The 16,621-nt window shown below is 42.0% G+C and overlaps 1 protein-coding gene across 3 annotated transcripts in view; it reads right to left on the reverse strand.

Annotated features, from left to right (window-relative positions):
• Nucleotides 1-16,420, reverse strand: part of MAP1A (microtubule associated protein 1A) — a 48,856-nt gene extending 32,436 nt beyond the window's left edge. Inside the window, exons 1-3 of one of the 3 annotated variants that reach the window (XM_030955682.1) lie at nucleotides 16,285-16,340; nucleotides 11,968-12,047; nucleotides 11,692-11,793 (exon numbers count right to left, since the gene is read on the reverse strand). In XM_030955682.1, coding sequence (XP_030811542.1) covers nucleotides 11,692-11,793; nucleotides 11,968-12,037 — 172 coding nt within the window. In that variant the 5' untranslated portion in view covers nucleotides 12,038-12,047; nucleotides 16,285-16,340. Of the gene's footprint in view, nucleotides 1-11,691; nucleotides 11,794-11,967; nucleotides 12,048-16,284 lie in introns of all 3 variants that reach the window. The other 2 variants (XM_030955683.1, XM_030955681.1) reach the window with 2 other exon arrangements.
• Nucleotides 16,421-16,621: the final 201 nt, after the last annotated feature.

Here is a 16,621-nt window from a genome sequence, read left to right on the forward strand (position 1 = left end):
CACTCACGCAAGTACAACTTAAAGCGTGAACTAGCTGGATATCCTTAAATGCATTAAAACCTTTTTAATATATAAACAGACCAATTTGTTATCTTCCATCCATGATCTTATTTTACAAGGAAACAATGTTTTTTCAACAATATGTCATGCTCTTTTCTCTTTTGCCTCAAAATACTTCTTTATGTCAGAAAAATTTTGCATCTTCCAGTTCCTATTGAGAATTTACATTAGAAACAGCTATCTCTATGAAATTAATGTCTGAAGGTAGGTGCATCTACTGTCTCTAGTTTCCCTCTCACTTTCCACTCTTAGTTACATGTTCACACCCCAGCAAACTGGAATGCATATTTTTATACTTTGCAAGTGGATGTTTACAAAGCAAAAGTAATTTACAAGGTATGGTGGTTTTCACAAAGCACTGTTCTTGGCATATGTGTACTATTTGACCAGCAAAACACTTCTCAAAACTGAAGAGGTTCTTAAAGTAGCTGCTGCTTTTACCATGCACCTGTTATTTAAGTGGCCTAAGAAGCCTCCTGCACACATGTTCTCTGAGGCAGCCTCCCTGCCTTCATATGATCAGATAGCAGCTGCAGATAATCTCTTCTTTTCAGCTTTTAAAGAAAACAACATTTAGCAATAAACCTAAAAATTGTCATCAAAAGCAAAAGGGAACTAGTAGGGGAAGCACTCACCTATCTTCAAGGCTCTTCCAGTTCCTAAAAAAAGGGCACTGAGCTTCTACCAGGAAGACTTAGAGCTATGATCAAGGTAATTTCCATTTCTTCAGTCCTTTAGGAGATCAGGAGATTCATCTGACAGTTATGGAACCTCACAGACCAGGCACCAGGACCACTACTAAGATGAGGCTCATTGAGATTCAATTCCAACGACCACTCAAACATGAAAGGTTAAAGACACTATTATTCTCTGATGCAAGGATAGATATATTTTACATATTGAATTAGAAAAGAGACAGGGAGGTTTTCCCTATTTATGCTAAAAAACCTCAAACCACTTTTTTCCATTTTGTCAAACTGACAACTATGGTTTGAAACAAAGATCCTGTCTTCAGGCTGTTCTCTGTCCTCGTGGCTTTGAAAAGGCCACAAAGCTTCCTGTGATGTTAGGTGTAGTTCCTTTCTGACTAGGATATGGAATTAAACATGGAATTAAACTGTTAAAAATGTGAACACTTATTTCATGACTACACACCTTAGCCAGTATCACACTGACAGTAATATCCTGGATCATAAATAATAATAAGCTATAGACGCGGTCTTTCCCTAGGCCAGCATAAATATAAAAAGTCAGTTCTTGAAATGTTTTTCTGTTATTTTCAAATGCCATGGTCATATCTCCAAGTTTTTCCTCTACTATGATGTTTAAAACAGTTTTATATAAATGAAGGCTGTGTGTTTTTATGACATACGAGATATCAAGAACTACAGCTAAAGCATAAGTCTTACAATGAGTCTAAAGGTCATGCTTCTCCGAACAAAAACTCCAAGCTGTCTACCATCTCAAGCTCAAAAACATTTGATTTTCTTAAAAACTATAGGCCAAAGTCTTTAATAAGAAAATATATTCTAATCAAGAATATACTATCTTCTGAAAACCTTGGGACAAAGAATAACCGTGGCCTGACCCAGACATAGATATTATTTTGAGTAAAATATATTTATTTCCCCACACCTTTGTGTGAAATGCAGAGTTCTACTGACCTCTCCATTAGACTGCATCCCAGCTTTCAAGCTCTCACTGCACAAGGCTATCACAGCACATCCAAGAGCAGAGGCATTAAGCTCTCACCACAGCACACAAGACAGAAAAAACTGCCAAGAAGCACAAGGATTTGTTTGCATTTGGAAGATTTCTTTGCTTAGACTATCCAGTTACTGACTTCCACACGCTATCTGCTTTCAATCAAACAAACAAACCGATGACTTGTTCAAGTCTTTGGCAAATCACTCCCAAAATCCTCTTGGCTATCTTAATTTCTGCAATTTTTACAGTGATTTTTACAGCAATTTTTACTCTTTTCTACAGGCTGTACTAGGATGTATTTAAAGGACTCATTTTTGTTGAATACTGTATCTTTCTCTGCAACTGTTCAATGAGTCTTCCTATCTCCTTTCTTATTTACAGGTATATGTATCTTTTTAATCTGTATGTTAGCTTAAATTCTGTCCAAAAAGGTGTTTCCCACTTTTGTCAAGCTTTCTTATTTTTAAATAACCATTTCTGAAATGTAGTGACAACCCTTTGATTGTCAGTATAGTTCTATTTAAAAAAAATCTTTAATCCCTAAAGTATTTTATTCTTTCAGGTAGCTTTGCAGGTACAGTTGTATATTATTATTATTGTTGTTGTTGTTGTTGTTATCTATTACAATACAGTTACATATTTAGGCTTTTCTTCCTTAATTTGAGAATGATGTTTTCATCTTTCTGATGCTTCAGGGCCCAATAAGTGTTTATTATCTGAGCTATTGAGAATTAACAGCCCTAATGTGGAATTTTAAAAGTTTAAAGGTGGGGATCCCAAGTCATCCATTCCATTTAGTTTTGTATCATTTTCTTCTTCAAGTAAGGTTTTACTGTTGTGGTAATAGCATCCCTAATGCAGGCCCAGAGAGACTGTGTGCACCTGCTACCAACCTCTTTTCCAATTCCTGCTTTAAACAAATTCATGAACCCTGGGAGTTTTCAGTGGCAACATTCTGGTCCTTCTTGCCCCAGAAAGTAAGGTTTTAAAAATGGTGATCCTAATTTAACTCAGCAACTGCAAACCTTTAGGGAAAACAACGGAAGATGACCTGTCTAGAACTCTCGGTGGAAAGGATAAAGAGGTTTATAAATCAAGGCTATAAAACTGGAGCAAACGCAAGCAGTACTGAAAGGCCAGAAGGAATAGGAGAAGAGGGACTGAGGCAAATACCAGAGCACAGTGAGAACAGCAGTGTGTTCCTGTACCAGTGCAGCATAGCACCTTAGCACCCAGAGGGTGGCAGAAGAGGGAGGGGGACCAGAGTCAAATCCCAGTGACTTCTTAGTGACACTGGGATAAGACCCTAGTGTTTTCCTAATTACACTGAGCTCAAAGAATAGACTTCTCCCAGAGCATTTCCAAGAAGCAGCATACATCTATCATGCCTTGTGCCAGCGCTGGAGTTGGCTGTACTTCTCAGCCAACATGAAGGCATCCCTAGACACAACAAAGCTTCCCACATTGCCCGTCAGACACAGAGCGCAAAGGAGAAGGGACAAGCCAGGTCTGTCACTGAAAGTAAGAAAGAAATGCAACCAAGGCAATATGAGCTACATGAGCCAAATCCTAGAGCAAGATTTCTCTTTGTGCAGAGGGTATTTTCTCCTTCCAGACATACTTAACTGCCTCAGATCCCACTCTTGCCCTGAACCAGACAGTAACCTGTTGGAAAAGGTACCAGCTGCCCCAAAAGTGGATTCCTGGGAACCTGCTCCTTTTAACTCTGTCTTCAAGGCCTGAACAGGGGTGCAAAGGCTGCTAACGCCCTTATGGAGAGCAGTGTCATTCCAGAGGCACCAACAACAGCAGGTGCCCTGCCTGTTATTTGGGTAGCAAATGCCACAATGCTCTACAGACAAGGAGCTGGTAGGACAGCTCTGACAAAAAGATCACAGCAGGATCTTAAGAGAGAGGCAACAGGCATCAGGCATCACAATGAAGGTGTTGCAAATGGCAGGCAGGAGCTATGCCTGGCAAAGAAACCAAAAGGAAGGCTGTGGAGAGGGCCGAGTAGAATTTAGAACTGGCAGTGGCACAAGTAAAATTGCCAAGACAACATACAGTTGGGAAGGTTGGCAACACTCTGTATATAATTCCATGTTTACATGGCTGTGACATTGACTAGACATGACTTGCCTAAAAAGAGGTATATTTTTTATTAACCCATACCACAGGTTCGTAAAACCACCATAGGTGCTTCATTTTTTTGTGTAACATTTAGAATTGGAAACCAAGATGTAGACATGCAGACATTTTTATGTAAGCAATACAAAACAGCTCTGACACATTTTGTGAGGCGGTAGAACCCATTACCTGTCAGGTTCAGGCAGTTTTAACAGGCATTGTTTGGAGGCTTCTCTCAAAATGAATCCAGGTTTGAAGACAAGCTGAAAATTCTAGAAAAAACTAACAGTGACAGTATCTAGTTGCTACTAAATGCAAGACACCACAGAAATAACCATATGCTATTATTACAGAACAGATATTGCTCTTTCAGGCATATTTTAAATTTAAAGAGATAAAATGTTAGTCCCTCCAAACTAATCCTAGTAAATTGTGTGCATGTTTAGGATGTCATGGTTTCTAGACGCTTTCTGCTTGTAATCTGCTTAGTTAAGAAAAAGGAAAAATTTGAGAAATATGCAAATATTCTTCAGACATGGATCAAACAGGACATCCATTTCAGGCACTATTCCCTCCTGGGTTTATGCTCTCCTGTATGATAAGATCAGCACTGCAGCACATGCTTTCCTGCAAAGATCTAGCTCAGATGAAACCAGAGAGGGAAAACAAATAGGGGGTAGGGATGTGATGAGGGGAGGAAGGGAAATCAATAATCACTTTGAATTATTCATCCCCATGAAATAGGAATAAAAATGCAAGCAAATGCCATCTTTATAACAGTGATCCCAGGAGAATTTTGTTTATAGAAGTCTGTTCACTGCAGATTTTTTGACAGAATCATTAGTACTCACTAAAATTTCAGAGGCAAAGAAGTAGGATTAAGTCAAACTCAAACCATTCACTTACCTGAAGGCACATAACATTGTAAATAGTCATTGTCAATTTCCACATTTGCTACTGTCAAAGTGAAGGCAGACAAAATCCAGAACAGGCCTTAGTTTACAAAAATATGAAGGAAACACTGAGATCAGGTCATCTGAAAGAAATATATGTCCTTGTCCTATTGTGTTGTTCAGAGATCTTTTTCCTTTTTTTTTTAACCATCAGAAATTTAGGTGTCATCCAACTTGACCATCCTAAAAAGTTCTGTAGATGAGGATCAACATCACTGGAGCAAACTCCACCGCTTCAAATCAATTCAGAATGTATTCCACCAAAGCCATTTAAAAAAAGGCCTGAGAAATCAAAACTGTTTAGTTATTTCCAAGCTACTACATTAAGCACAGCCCAGGCTTGATATTTCTTTTTTAAAAGGTAACAAAGGAAAGGTAAATTTTTAAAGGTAACAAGGGAAAAACCAATCACACCTACCAAGACACAAAGTACTAAAGGAAAAAAACCCCAAAATATGCTTGTTTTATATTGTGTCTTGAAAAAAGGCCCAACCCTTTCCCAAAGATCTCATCATTATTTTCCTTTTCTATCAAATTCAAGGATTAATCTTCCCTCAAGGTCCATTCAAACAGATCGTGACCCCTCGAATATTCCTTATGACAGACAGCACAGCAGGAGTGGCTCAGCTCAATCCACTCCCTCCTGTGTCCTCGAAGGATAAGGAAGATTGTTCCAGGATAAACCCAGTTATTTTTTGCCTCCATATGCATTTCAACATTTTGAATTCCATGAACTGCCAGCAACACTTAACCACAGCATCTGGTTTCAGAAACAAGAGTAACAATTTAGTAAGGCAAGTTCTAACTTTAGAAATGCAACCAGTGAATTCACAATTGGGGTGATTTCAACTCTAGGAGTTTTGAGCCAAGAAACTCGTAAAATTGGAAAGTTAACTATCTGTGGAGATAAAATGCAGAAAATGCAGGAAAAACCTTTCCAAACTTGCATTAATTTTAGCTCCCCCCCCCACCTTCAGTCAGTAACAATGATCGGGCAGAACAGCACAAAAGAAAGAAACTGGTGTTTGCTGGGCCTATGCTGAGCTGAAGATCAAAACAGCTCACTGGGGCTTTGGTTTCTTATTTTCACACCATAGCCTTTTGGGTGTCACAGCGAGAACCTCAAAAGACATGGTAGGAACAAAGGAACAGTTTGAAATACAACAGGCAAACTGAGATGAAGACTGACAACTCCCTGGCCTGCCAAAGCAGCATCAGTATACTGGCATCAGATGCATGATATGAAGCTCATCTTCCATCTACTCATGGGAAGCACCATTCCTATGAAGGAATCAATTTTTCACAGCTGCTCTGGTTCTGTTAGCTCCTCTGCTGAATATTGAGGGGAAAATTCTGTTCAGCTTCCTAAGAGAAAAGAGAACTCTGAGGATGTGTAATGTCCAGAGGAGGTCTCTTAGCACAAAAGCAGAACCATGTAAGACCATATATAAAAACACTGATTTTACAAACTTTAGCAGATGTTTTAATGCTATCTCATTTTAAAACTAAGCTCTGCAGGTCAAATACAGCCAGAAACATTCAGTAAATATTTCTTTTCTGTAGTTGAAAGAAATTAAAATATATTTTAGAGACAATGAACTTTTAACAGTAACAGACCAAGGATTCAGACCAAGCCTATGCAAAATATAATTTCTTGTACAAGATCTAAGATTGACTAAGAAGCTCTCAGCTTCCAATATGAGCTCCACTACTCTGGCATTTAAGTCCTAGGAGACTGGAAAACCCATCAGCAGTAAAGATTCAAATAGAATACTAAATTAATGTCAATCAGCATGGCTTTACAAAAAATATGACCTTCCTTCTTAATAAAAACCAAATAAGCTTGTCAAAATCTCAAAGGTTGTATTGATATAGTGCAACCATTATTTTATAAGCCATGTCATATTGTCATGGTTTGACACTGGCACAATGCCAGTGCCCCATGAAAATATACTTCCCTGGTGTTTGCTGTGAGATGTGACCAGGAAATAAGCAAAGCAGGCCTCTACCTTAGAAAAAAAAAGTTTATTAACTAAACTACAAAAAGGAAAAAAACACACACATACACACGCACACACACACCTGGAAAATGAAAACTCCACAAAAAGCATTCCTCCTCCCCCCACCACATTTCCAATACATCTTCCAAATTTCAACTCTCCATCCATCACCCTGTAAATACTCAATTTCAGTCCATCAAGAGGAGAGGAGTCCTTCTTGGGGCCATGGTGACCTCTTCCTTGCATGCCCAGTGCTCTCACCACTGGACAAGGAACAGAGCTGCTTCAAGGGTTATCCTTTTAAGGGTGCTTTGACCAGTTCCAAAAAAAGCACAGTTTCCTCTCACTCTCGGGACCTCTTGTCCCCCCCATACTTGTCTACCCCCTGGGGCCGGGGGTCTCCAAAACTGAACCCTCTCAGTTCTGAGCCATCGCCTCCCCCCTGCATGCAGCCTCTGTGTCGCGAGGAAGCACGGTTCTGTCCATGGCTGTACCAAAAAGAGTCCAGCAACCAGCTACTCCATCATCTCTTTCCGGCCTCTTCTTTACTCTCCCAGCCTCACTCACTGCTCCGACTGTCATTCTCTTGCCCATTTCCTCTTTATCATCCACTCCATCTCCCCTCCGGGAAAGGTCCAAATGCTCTGTGAGGTCTTCATTGTCCAGAAAGGGGTAAACAAACTCCTGCACTCGGCCAGGCTCCTTCCCTGCTGCACTCCCCCCTTCCCCCTCCTTCTCCACAGGCCGATATCACTTCAAGGCCACAGGCCCGTACCAGCTTTCCCTCTCTCGTCTTCTAGCTGGGGGGCTGCCCAAATCTTCTCGGGGCCTCTCTCCCTCTGTCTCTCCTGGGGGGGGCTGCCCAACGCCTCCTGGTGCCCCCACCGCCCTTCCATCCTGAGGGGTCAGGCCTACCTCTGCCGGGCCGCAGGTTTCCCCTGCCCCGCCCAGCTCGAAGCCGGGCAGGGGAGGCCTTGCCTCTTTGCTGGCCGGAAATCAAAGAGGGAGCCCAAGGGAGTGCTCTGCTTCTAACCCCTGTGTTCTCAGAGGCGCATCCACCCTCAGTGGCCAAGCCTGGTGTCAATTTAAAATCTGAACACCTATTGGCCTCTGGCCACTCCATTCCCAGAAAACCTGCTTCCTGTAAACCCACGACATCATATAAGCCTACACTGTGACTTGTGCTGCTCATGGTAGACTACCTGAAAAGGAGGAAAGCAGACTGGTGGCAAAGCTTATGGATAGTACCAAGTATGGCTGCAGATGAACTGCCAGGGAAACTTCACAATGCTGAGTTTCATTTGCCCCTTTATTTATCAGTATTAATCGCATATATAGTTACACTAACTATTGCTAACCAGAGCCAACTTGTACCACTGGGGTATCTTGAGGTTATGATCAGCTCAGTTCTACTCATGAGTCAGCTCACTGCCCAGCAGCAGTCAGAAAGCAATAGATATGCCAGAAATAGGGAAAGGAAGAAAAAAATCCTTGTGCCACTGTATAAATGCATAGCTCTACCCCACTTTGAACACTACACACTTCTGTTCCCAGCATCCCAAAGAGGTAGATCTGAAAGGCATTAATATAAAATATAAAACTAAATATCTGGGATAGACTCCCAGACTTATCCCTTAGAACTATTGTAGCCAAGTGAGAAATTGCAAACAGGAAAGTCTTGGAATATTCAGGTAGACTGCTTTACTTAGTCATATTGTGTTACCAGTCTCCATATTTTGTTTCTTGCCAGTGGTGTCAAACATTTACTGGTTACTACAAATCTGTCAAGTAAGAAACTCAAACAACTGCTCTGGCTTTACAGTAACTGCTGTGCTGCAGCTGACTTCTCCCTAATCAGACTGCAAGCATCAGCCTTTAAGGGAATTATATTCTCCAATTAATGCACCTCTGAAAAAAATAGTTTTATCCTTCAGATATCTTACTCAGCATACCAGTGTGGAGGTACATGTTCCCCACACAAGTCAGACTGGGATCTTTCCAGTAGTATGGAATCAAAACAACATTAGCTGGGAGAGATTTCAAGAGAGCTCTAGGACAGCCGTCTGCTCAGAGAAGCTAGCACCAAGCTACGAATGCTAAGGGCAAAATCAGTTGTGTACACTCTTCCCTTCACCCACAGTAGGAACAAGAGGGTAAATAAAGTATAAAGCCAAACAACAATAAAAGAGCTCTAGTTTTATGTATGTTCATCTGGAGAACAGTGATGAACAACACCTTCACAGGGCTGTTACAGGATACATAGCAATGAATTTGCAGCAAGCTGCAGCAAAACTTTAAAAAATAAATTAAAATTATAAAGATTCTTTACCATCAAAATAGTCAGTTAAAAATAGCTGCTGAAGCAGAAACTGCAAAACTAAAAGAGCATTTAAAACTGCAGCTATATTCCAAAGGGTATTATCTGATAGTACATATGGAATGCAGATAAGACTGTTCCCAGTTCACATTTTGAGCTTCTTCTAGATTGTATTATCAGTTGTGACCTGAAATTTCTCTTGTAGCAGTCTTTCCCACTTCCTCCCCCCAAACCATGCCATAACCATAGCTTACTGCTGTCACTGAGAGAAACCTGTCTGCATTCAAGATCTACCACCATCAGGTAAATCCTGGGATTATAGCATAACTCCTCATTTTAAGCTTTTCAGCATTCAAGATACACCATCTCCTACACAATCTTCCTGTACAGACTGTCATTATTTTCCACAGTCCTATATAGCTGCTTAACACATTTTAAATTGTATCTGTTATTCTCACACACACTCCTTTTGTCTCTGACAGATCACCTTGCTGCATTTCAAGATCTATGCTTACTGAATTAACATGGGTCCAGACAGGAACTGTGCAAATATCTAACTTGAGGCAAAGCTTCTTTCTAGACCCCCATAATCCCAAAGCCTTTCTCTGTCTGGCTGTTCTGGCCTTAAGGGCTGCCAGGGAGATTTATTAGAGAAATTGTGTGTGCCAGATGTACACACTTGCCACAAAGCAAGGAGCCCCTATAGTAATACCTCTTGTCCTAAGGTCAATCCATGTCTACTAGGATCCCCAGACCAGAATCTCTCACATCTCTACTGCTAAGTACATCAGAAGCAGAAGCAGCTGAGAGGAAGCTATGCTTTTCCTTTCCCAAAAATGTACTAGAGAAAACAGATACTATGTAGTGCTAGCTGGAATGTATAGTCCCACAGGAAATTCTGTAAGTGTGTAAATAAAGGCTCTAAAGAAGAGTGGGAGCATGACTAACACCAGGTTAAGCTTCAAGCTTTCAGCTCAGGACCAAGTCTCGATGCACAGTGTATATCAAAAAAAGCTTCTGTTTACCCATCCTTCTGTCAGTAACTTCTGCATACCAAAGCCTGGCCCCTAATTCTGTGGCCATTAGGCTTTCTTAAACAGATTTCATAGACTTAGATTCCCCAAATATTTTTGCTTGGTGGACTAAATCACTCATCTACATGTTTGCTGATCTCTTTGAAGAACTACAAGACATTTGAAAAGCAGAACTTCCCTTTGCAGAACCAATGGTGAGTCTTCCCAGATAGACACTAATCATGCCTTATATTTTAGTTGTTGCTGTTTTGCTCAATAAATCTGACAGCTGGTTAACAGACTTGCAGTTCCCCAGATCCACCACAGAAACCTCTTCATAGACTGCCAACACATTCATCACCTTTTGCTCCTCAGGAACAAAGCTAGGGCACACTCATCACCCCTTGCTCCTCAGGGACTACACTAGGGAAGTGAGTAGGATACATTTTGCTAACATTAATCCAGATATTTCAACTCTGACTTAGAAGAATTCTTGGGCAAATGTTATACTCATGGTCATTTATTAGTGCTCTAGTCTATTTATACTATAGGCCCTGTTACAGCTACTTCAAATTGAGACAGATCTGCTGACTGTTTCAAATTATATGTTTCATATACATTTTTTTTAATCCCATAAGTGTACACACATGCACACACCATCTTGCAAGGAGAGAGAAATTCCATCTCCATGTTAAAAAGTCACAGAGAAGGTGAGACCTCAGCCAGTGGCACATTTGAGAATAGTCCAGGTACTTTCCTTCACAGCTGTCCATTAGGAGAACAGTTTCCCCAGCAGAAAAAACTCAGAAGCTTTGACAAGAGTGTAAAACACAGTGAACTGTAAGACGGTCTTATATAAACTAGGTTTTGCAAGTGTCATCTGTGCTTCTTATAGTAACTTAACATATATTACATAAAAGTATTATAAACAGAGTTCGAGCTTTTCACAAGCTATGCAAGCCCAATTTCTAATAGTTGGTGCCATTTTTCTAATGCTTTTATTCATTTTTCTTAGGAAAGGGAGCTTCAAAAGGACAAATCCAAAAGGTCATTTGGCTACTCTTAAACACTACTTGCAACACCTTTTGTGCATATGAAAACATATTCTAAAACCTCAGAGGAAGAGGCTGATAATAAATAGCTTACGAAGTAAACTACTTTGTGCCATCTGAATAAGATATAGACGATAGATAGATAGATAGATAGATAGATAGATAGATAGATAGATAGATAGATGAATTCTAACTTCTAACTAGTTTAATAGGTTTTAAAGCAGCACACTCTTCTATTCAACTCTATTCTCAGTAGTAAGGTCTGTAATTTTAAGGTAAATTCATTGCATCCAACATACTGTTAAGATTGTTTATCTTTCACATTCAGCCCTGAAGAATCCTGGGCAAACAAGTTGCTAACTGAATCACAATCAGTTTTATTCTTTGTTGTTGTTTTTGTGGGTTTTTTTCCAGACTCAAAACAAGAGTTAAAGGTTAATGCATATAAACCAAAAAGCTGACCTTTGACTTCAGAAGAAAACTGAGCCAGATGTCGATTTACAAAGAGCCGCAGTTGATGATTCAGATCACAGTACAGAGTATTAATGTTCCAGGAACGAATTCCTGTAAAAAAAAAAAAAAAGAAAAAGTAAGCTGTCCTTGTCATTACATCTACTCCAAAAGCAGAAGTGGAGAAAGAAAGGTGAGCAGGACACACAAAGACCAGGGATGCTCCACTAGATGAGCATACTTAGGATGGAAAAGGTCTTCAGAAGCAGAGGACCATAAGATACTTACCTTGCACAAGACATCTCTTCCTGAAGAAATGAAGCGTTCCATGAAGGACATGCAGTGAGCAAGTCTCCATTCAACTTGGACTTCATGCAAGGGAAACCGACAAGAGATGAGGCCAAATGAATTACACTACTGCTTAACCAAACAAATACATTACGTTAGTTTTACATCTGCACTCTCCAGCACTGGTCACCAGCAGAGATGGGCTACTGCATCGTTATGCTACTGAAAAGCTCAGAGACATCAGCTTCTTTGCCCTTACAGCTTATGCATCCTCCAAGCCACAAAAGCCTCCCGCTCCTCCAACTCACACTGCCTAATCACTCCTTCAAAGACACTGATCCCACTGAGACCATTTGAGTCTGTTCTTTAATCTTTATAATCTTTGCCAGCTAGATGCCTTCATATCACAGCAGGAAGATGCTTCTGCTCCCAGAGCAAGTGGCACCAAGCCATACTGGGGAAGTCACCTTCAGACCTCAATGTGAGCAGGTGCACATTCTGGAGGACACTGAACACTACAGACCACAGATTTTCACATCCCAGTAGGGAGCAACCTTTCCTAGATGGTGTGACTCTTCTACACTGTGCCACAATGAACAAAAGCAGGATATCACTACGAATCCCTACTCCAGCATCTGGTGCTGATGCCTGCTGATGTTCAGATGTTGAAGGCCAATGCCACAGACTTCTGAGGTTAACTGAAACAAGAATTTCAGCTCCAGTATTTATTCATGGAGTCCTCACTAAGAGCTCTTTCACCATCTCTCTTGCATAAAATACAAAGTTTTATTGCCTCTATTATCTACTTTCTTTCAAAGTAACCACGTTAATTTTCCATGGAGATATCATTCCCATTTACTGCAGTTCTAGCTCTCTATGTTGTGCAACAGCTTTTGCTGGCCACTGGTGGGAGAGGATCCTCAAGGATACACGCTCCAGCTTTCTACACATACCAAGACACAGTAAGCATGGCATCACACAGGTCAGTAGTCTCAAGGCCTGTAGAATCTACAGCAGCTAAAAAAACTTTGAAACTTTGAGCTTAGTTTCTTTTTCTGGTGACAGCTGACACAGTGGAGTAACAAAGCTTATTTATGCTTATTTACTGACAGTATTCACTTCAGACTGCACAAAAACCTCCTCATTAAATCATCTGACCTTCAGGAAAAAAAAAAAAAAAGAAAAAAAAAAGAAAAACCCAGAAAACCAAACAACAGCACTGAGCCTTTCAATTTGGACATGGGATAAAAATAAACAAAACACATAGAGCAAGAAGATGGACAAAGTGTTTTCCTATCCTACACTCCAAGAGAGCATAATTGTTTAACCAAATGTCCAGTGTAATGCAGTACTTATGACCATTCTGACCCAGACAGGAACAAGGTGGCACTCTGCAGGGCAAATCCTGCTGACTAGCTGCTGTGTCATGGTCATTGTGTCCTACTGCAGCAATAAGTGCTATTTGAAGTATTGCTATATCCTCTAGATTGCAGAAGGAATAGGTGCTCTTTCAGAGCAAGAAAGGGAAGCGTGGAATTATCTCACTTGTTCTCATACTTGCAACAATTTATTCAACATTTTCTTCCCTACAGGTAGTCTGAATTTACTTATAATCTCTACAAATTTGTCACAATTTCACTTTATCTCTCCATGGCACATGAGCCTTGCTGATTAGAATCCTCTACCATGAGAGTGCAGACTATGTCACAATAAGGGTAAATATTCAAGCTCTTTGCAAATGCAAAGCCTAGATAAGGGACCATGTGACTCATCAGTTTTCAATCTCATTGTTTATGCCCTTGTGAATGTTTTATTTCCTGCTGAGGTAATTTGCTTAAAAGATTTGGCCTTTCTCCCCAATACCAGACCTAGTCTTCCAGATATTGCTTCAAAACTGGACAAAAGTAACACAGTAACAGAAAAATAAAACTAGTATTTATTAGACCGTATTTTGGGAAAAGTGTTGTTCAGATATCCCACAGATTCACAATGTCACAGCCTACAAAGCTCTACACCTGGAAACGAGCAGGTTCCTATAATGCCCTGTAGTCACTATTGCATTCTTCTGAACCAAGGTATAGAAAGAAGTCTGGAAAAATATATATTTTTATATCAGTCAGGGTAAGAGATTTATCAACTGAAAAAAAATCTTTGTTTTTTGTTTGTGGCTTTTTTTGGTGGGGGAGCTTTTGTTGATTTTGTTCTTTGCTTGGTTTTTTTTTTGGGTTTTTTTGTTTGTTTATTTTATGCAGACAGGGTGCCATGGCCAACAGAACAGACACAAAACAAACCCTAGCTTTTTCATCCATTTTATATTCACTGCTCAGCAGCCTGTTCTACCTTCACATGAGCCCTTTACAGCAGCTAACACTTCAGCAGGAATCATCATTTCCACATTGCTTGAACTCCCTCAATCAAAAGTGCAGCTGTCTACAACATCATAATATGCTGACTATTGACAGGTCTCAAGATTGCTGTCATTTTAGCTATTCTCATTTTTCATATCTTTCAATTTTGCAAATATTGGTCCATTTTAACTAGAGGTCATTCTCCCATTTCACAGTGGGGAAAGCTCTAACTTGTATTCCATGTAAGAGGAGAGACTGAAATCCAGGTTTCCAGCTCTGAGTGATTCACTTCTACTGCCAGTAACTTACTAATACCGCTGAAATGGCTCCCTCCGATGCAAATGAAAGAAGCGTTTACATTTGGCAGAATTTCAGCAGGTTTCTAGTCAGACAAGGCCAACTGTAGAACTTATTTCTACTGTGGCAGTTACAATTTATGTTGCAAACAGCATGTTTTTCCTCTGCAGTGGGAATGCTCAGGTTACTGGCATGTGACTGCAGAATTAGAGTGAAATGTTTTAGTTCACAGTCTGATCTGTCACCATTTCAAAGATTCAGACAATGGATAAGGATGTAGGTTGGCACACCAGTTCAGTGAAGTGCCAAGTGAAGATGATCATCCTGCTGTGCAGGAAGCAAGAGTGGCCCCTTCAAAGAAGGTCTTTCAGCGGCCAGATGGTCATAATAAGATCTACCACTCCTGAAGCCATCCCTTGAAAAAGGGAATGAAATATTCCTCATGAACAAAGTGGCCTGCCAACAGAGATAGCTGGAAAAGTGAATCAGGAAATGAAGAAATTGGACAATATTTGACATTTTTACACCCACCCTTTTCTTAAATTGCACTGTCCATCTGTTCTTCAGCAATGCTGATTCTTGGGAAGAAAACAGTCACAGAATTATCTCTGAATAACACAGTTTGGCCAATAGTTATGACTGTTATTTCAAACCAAAGTGCCTTGGAAGTGGGGAGCTGAGGGGAAGAGAGAAGGTGAGTCAGAAAGTTGTTACTTTATTTCTCAAAGGTGTACTAACTGCTTATTAGAACAAGGGTTCCCTTAAGGTCCTTATGTGGTTGATCAGCTCTCCTTTGTCTTTTGATCAGAAACTGCACAAGGGAAGAACTATCATCTCAGCACCTTCTTATCCCTTACTTCTAAACAACACTGCATCTAATATACAAAGACTAATTCATTGCCAAGACCTCTGGATTTTACTAAAATATGGATAACAGAGGAGAAAAATGTTATGGCAGACCTATCCTGAACTGTGTAACTCCTGAAGGAGTTCACTGTATGTCTAGTCCTCCCTCACTCTGGTCCATGCAGCTGCTCTATAGACAGGGAGAGGCCATACCACAAGAGCCCCCTCCACAGCCGTGGTCTCTGGGACCACGGTGAACAGTCCAGCAAGACAATTCCTCCAACAAGACAGAATTTTGGGGTAAGATGGAAATAAGATGCAATCTTCCCAAGTACTAATAAAGTAAAGACTGAAGGGAAAGAGAACCATGAAATGGCTTTAAGACGTTCGAAAACTGCGTTAGCTACATGTCACTAATGCATATAAAGCAATGATCAGGGGAGGAAAAAAACCGGAATGCCGTCTGACGCCGCAGAGACCGGCCCCGCACTGCGCCGGGGATCCGAGCCCCGCCCGGCCTCGCCCTCCGCCCGGGCCCCTCTGGGCCCCACAGCTTCAGCCTCGGCCTCCGCCCCGCGGTCCCGACAGCGCCTCGACCCTTCCCGCAGCCACCGCCCGCGGGCCTCCGCCGCCGTCCCTCCGGGAGAAGTCGGATGAAGCCCTGCGGCCAGACGGCAGTGCCGCAGGGCGGGGAGGGCACCGGCAGCTCCGCCTCGTCCTGGGCGGCGGCAGAGGACGACGCAGCAGGCGCGCAGTTCGGCGGCTCTCAGGGGCAGGGATCGCGTCCGCCTGGCCCCGGCCCCTCGGCCGCAGCCGCAGTGCTCACCGCGCTCCAGGGCGCCCCGCAGCGCGCCCCGCTCCGGCTCCGTCCCGATCTCCCCGATCACGGCGAGCAGCGCGTGCCGCCCACCGCCCGGCGGCGCCTCCGTGACCATGGCGACCAGCCCCGCCGCCGTCTCCATGGCAACGCCGCGGCCGCTGCTGCAGCGCGCCGTCACTGGCGCGCGGCTCTTAAAGCGCCCCGAATCCCCCCCTGATTGGCCGAGCTGGCACGTGGTCCTGCACTACTGCGGGAGGGGGCGTGGCCTGCCCCTCCGGGCCCCGCCTCAGCTCGCGCCCCGCCCTGCCCTGGGCCTCTTCCGCTCGGCCCCGCTGCCCCGGCT

The sequence above is a fragment of the Camarhynchus parvulus genome, chromosome 10 (assembly GCF_901933205.1).
Source record: "Camarhynchus parvulus chromosome 10, STF_HiC, whole genome shotgun sequence".
Taxonomy (NCBI): Eukaryota; Metazoa; Chordata; class Aves; order Passeriformes; family Thraupidae; genus Camarhynchus; species Camarhynchus parvulus.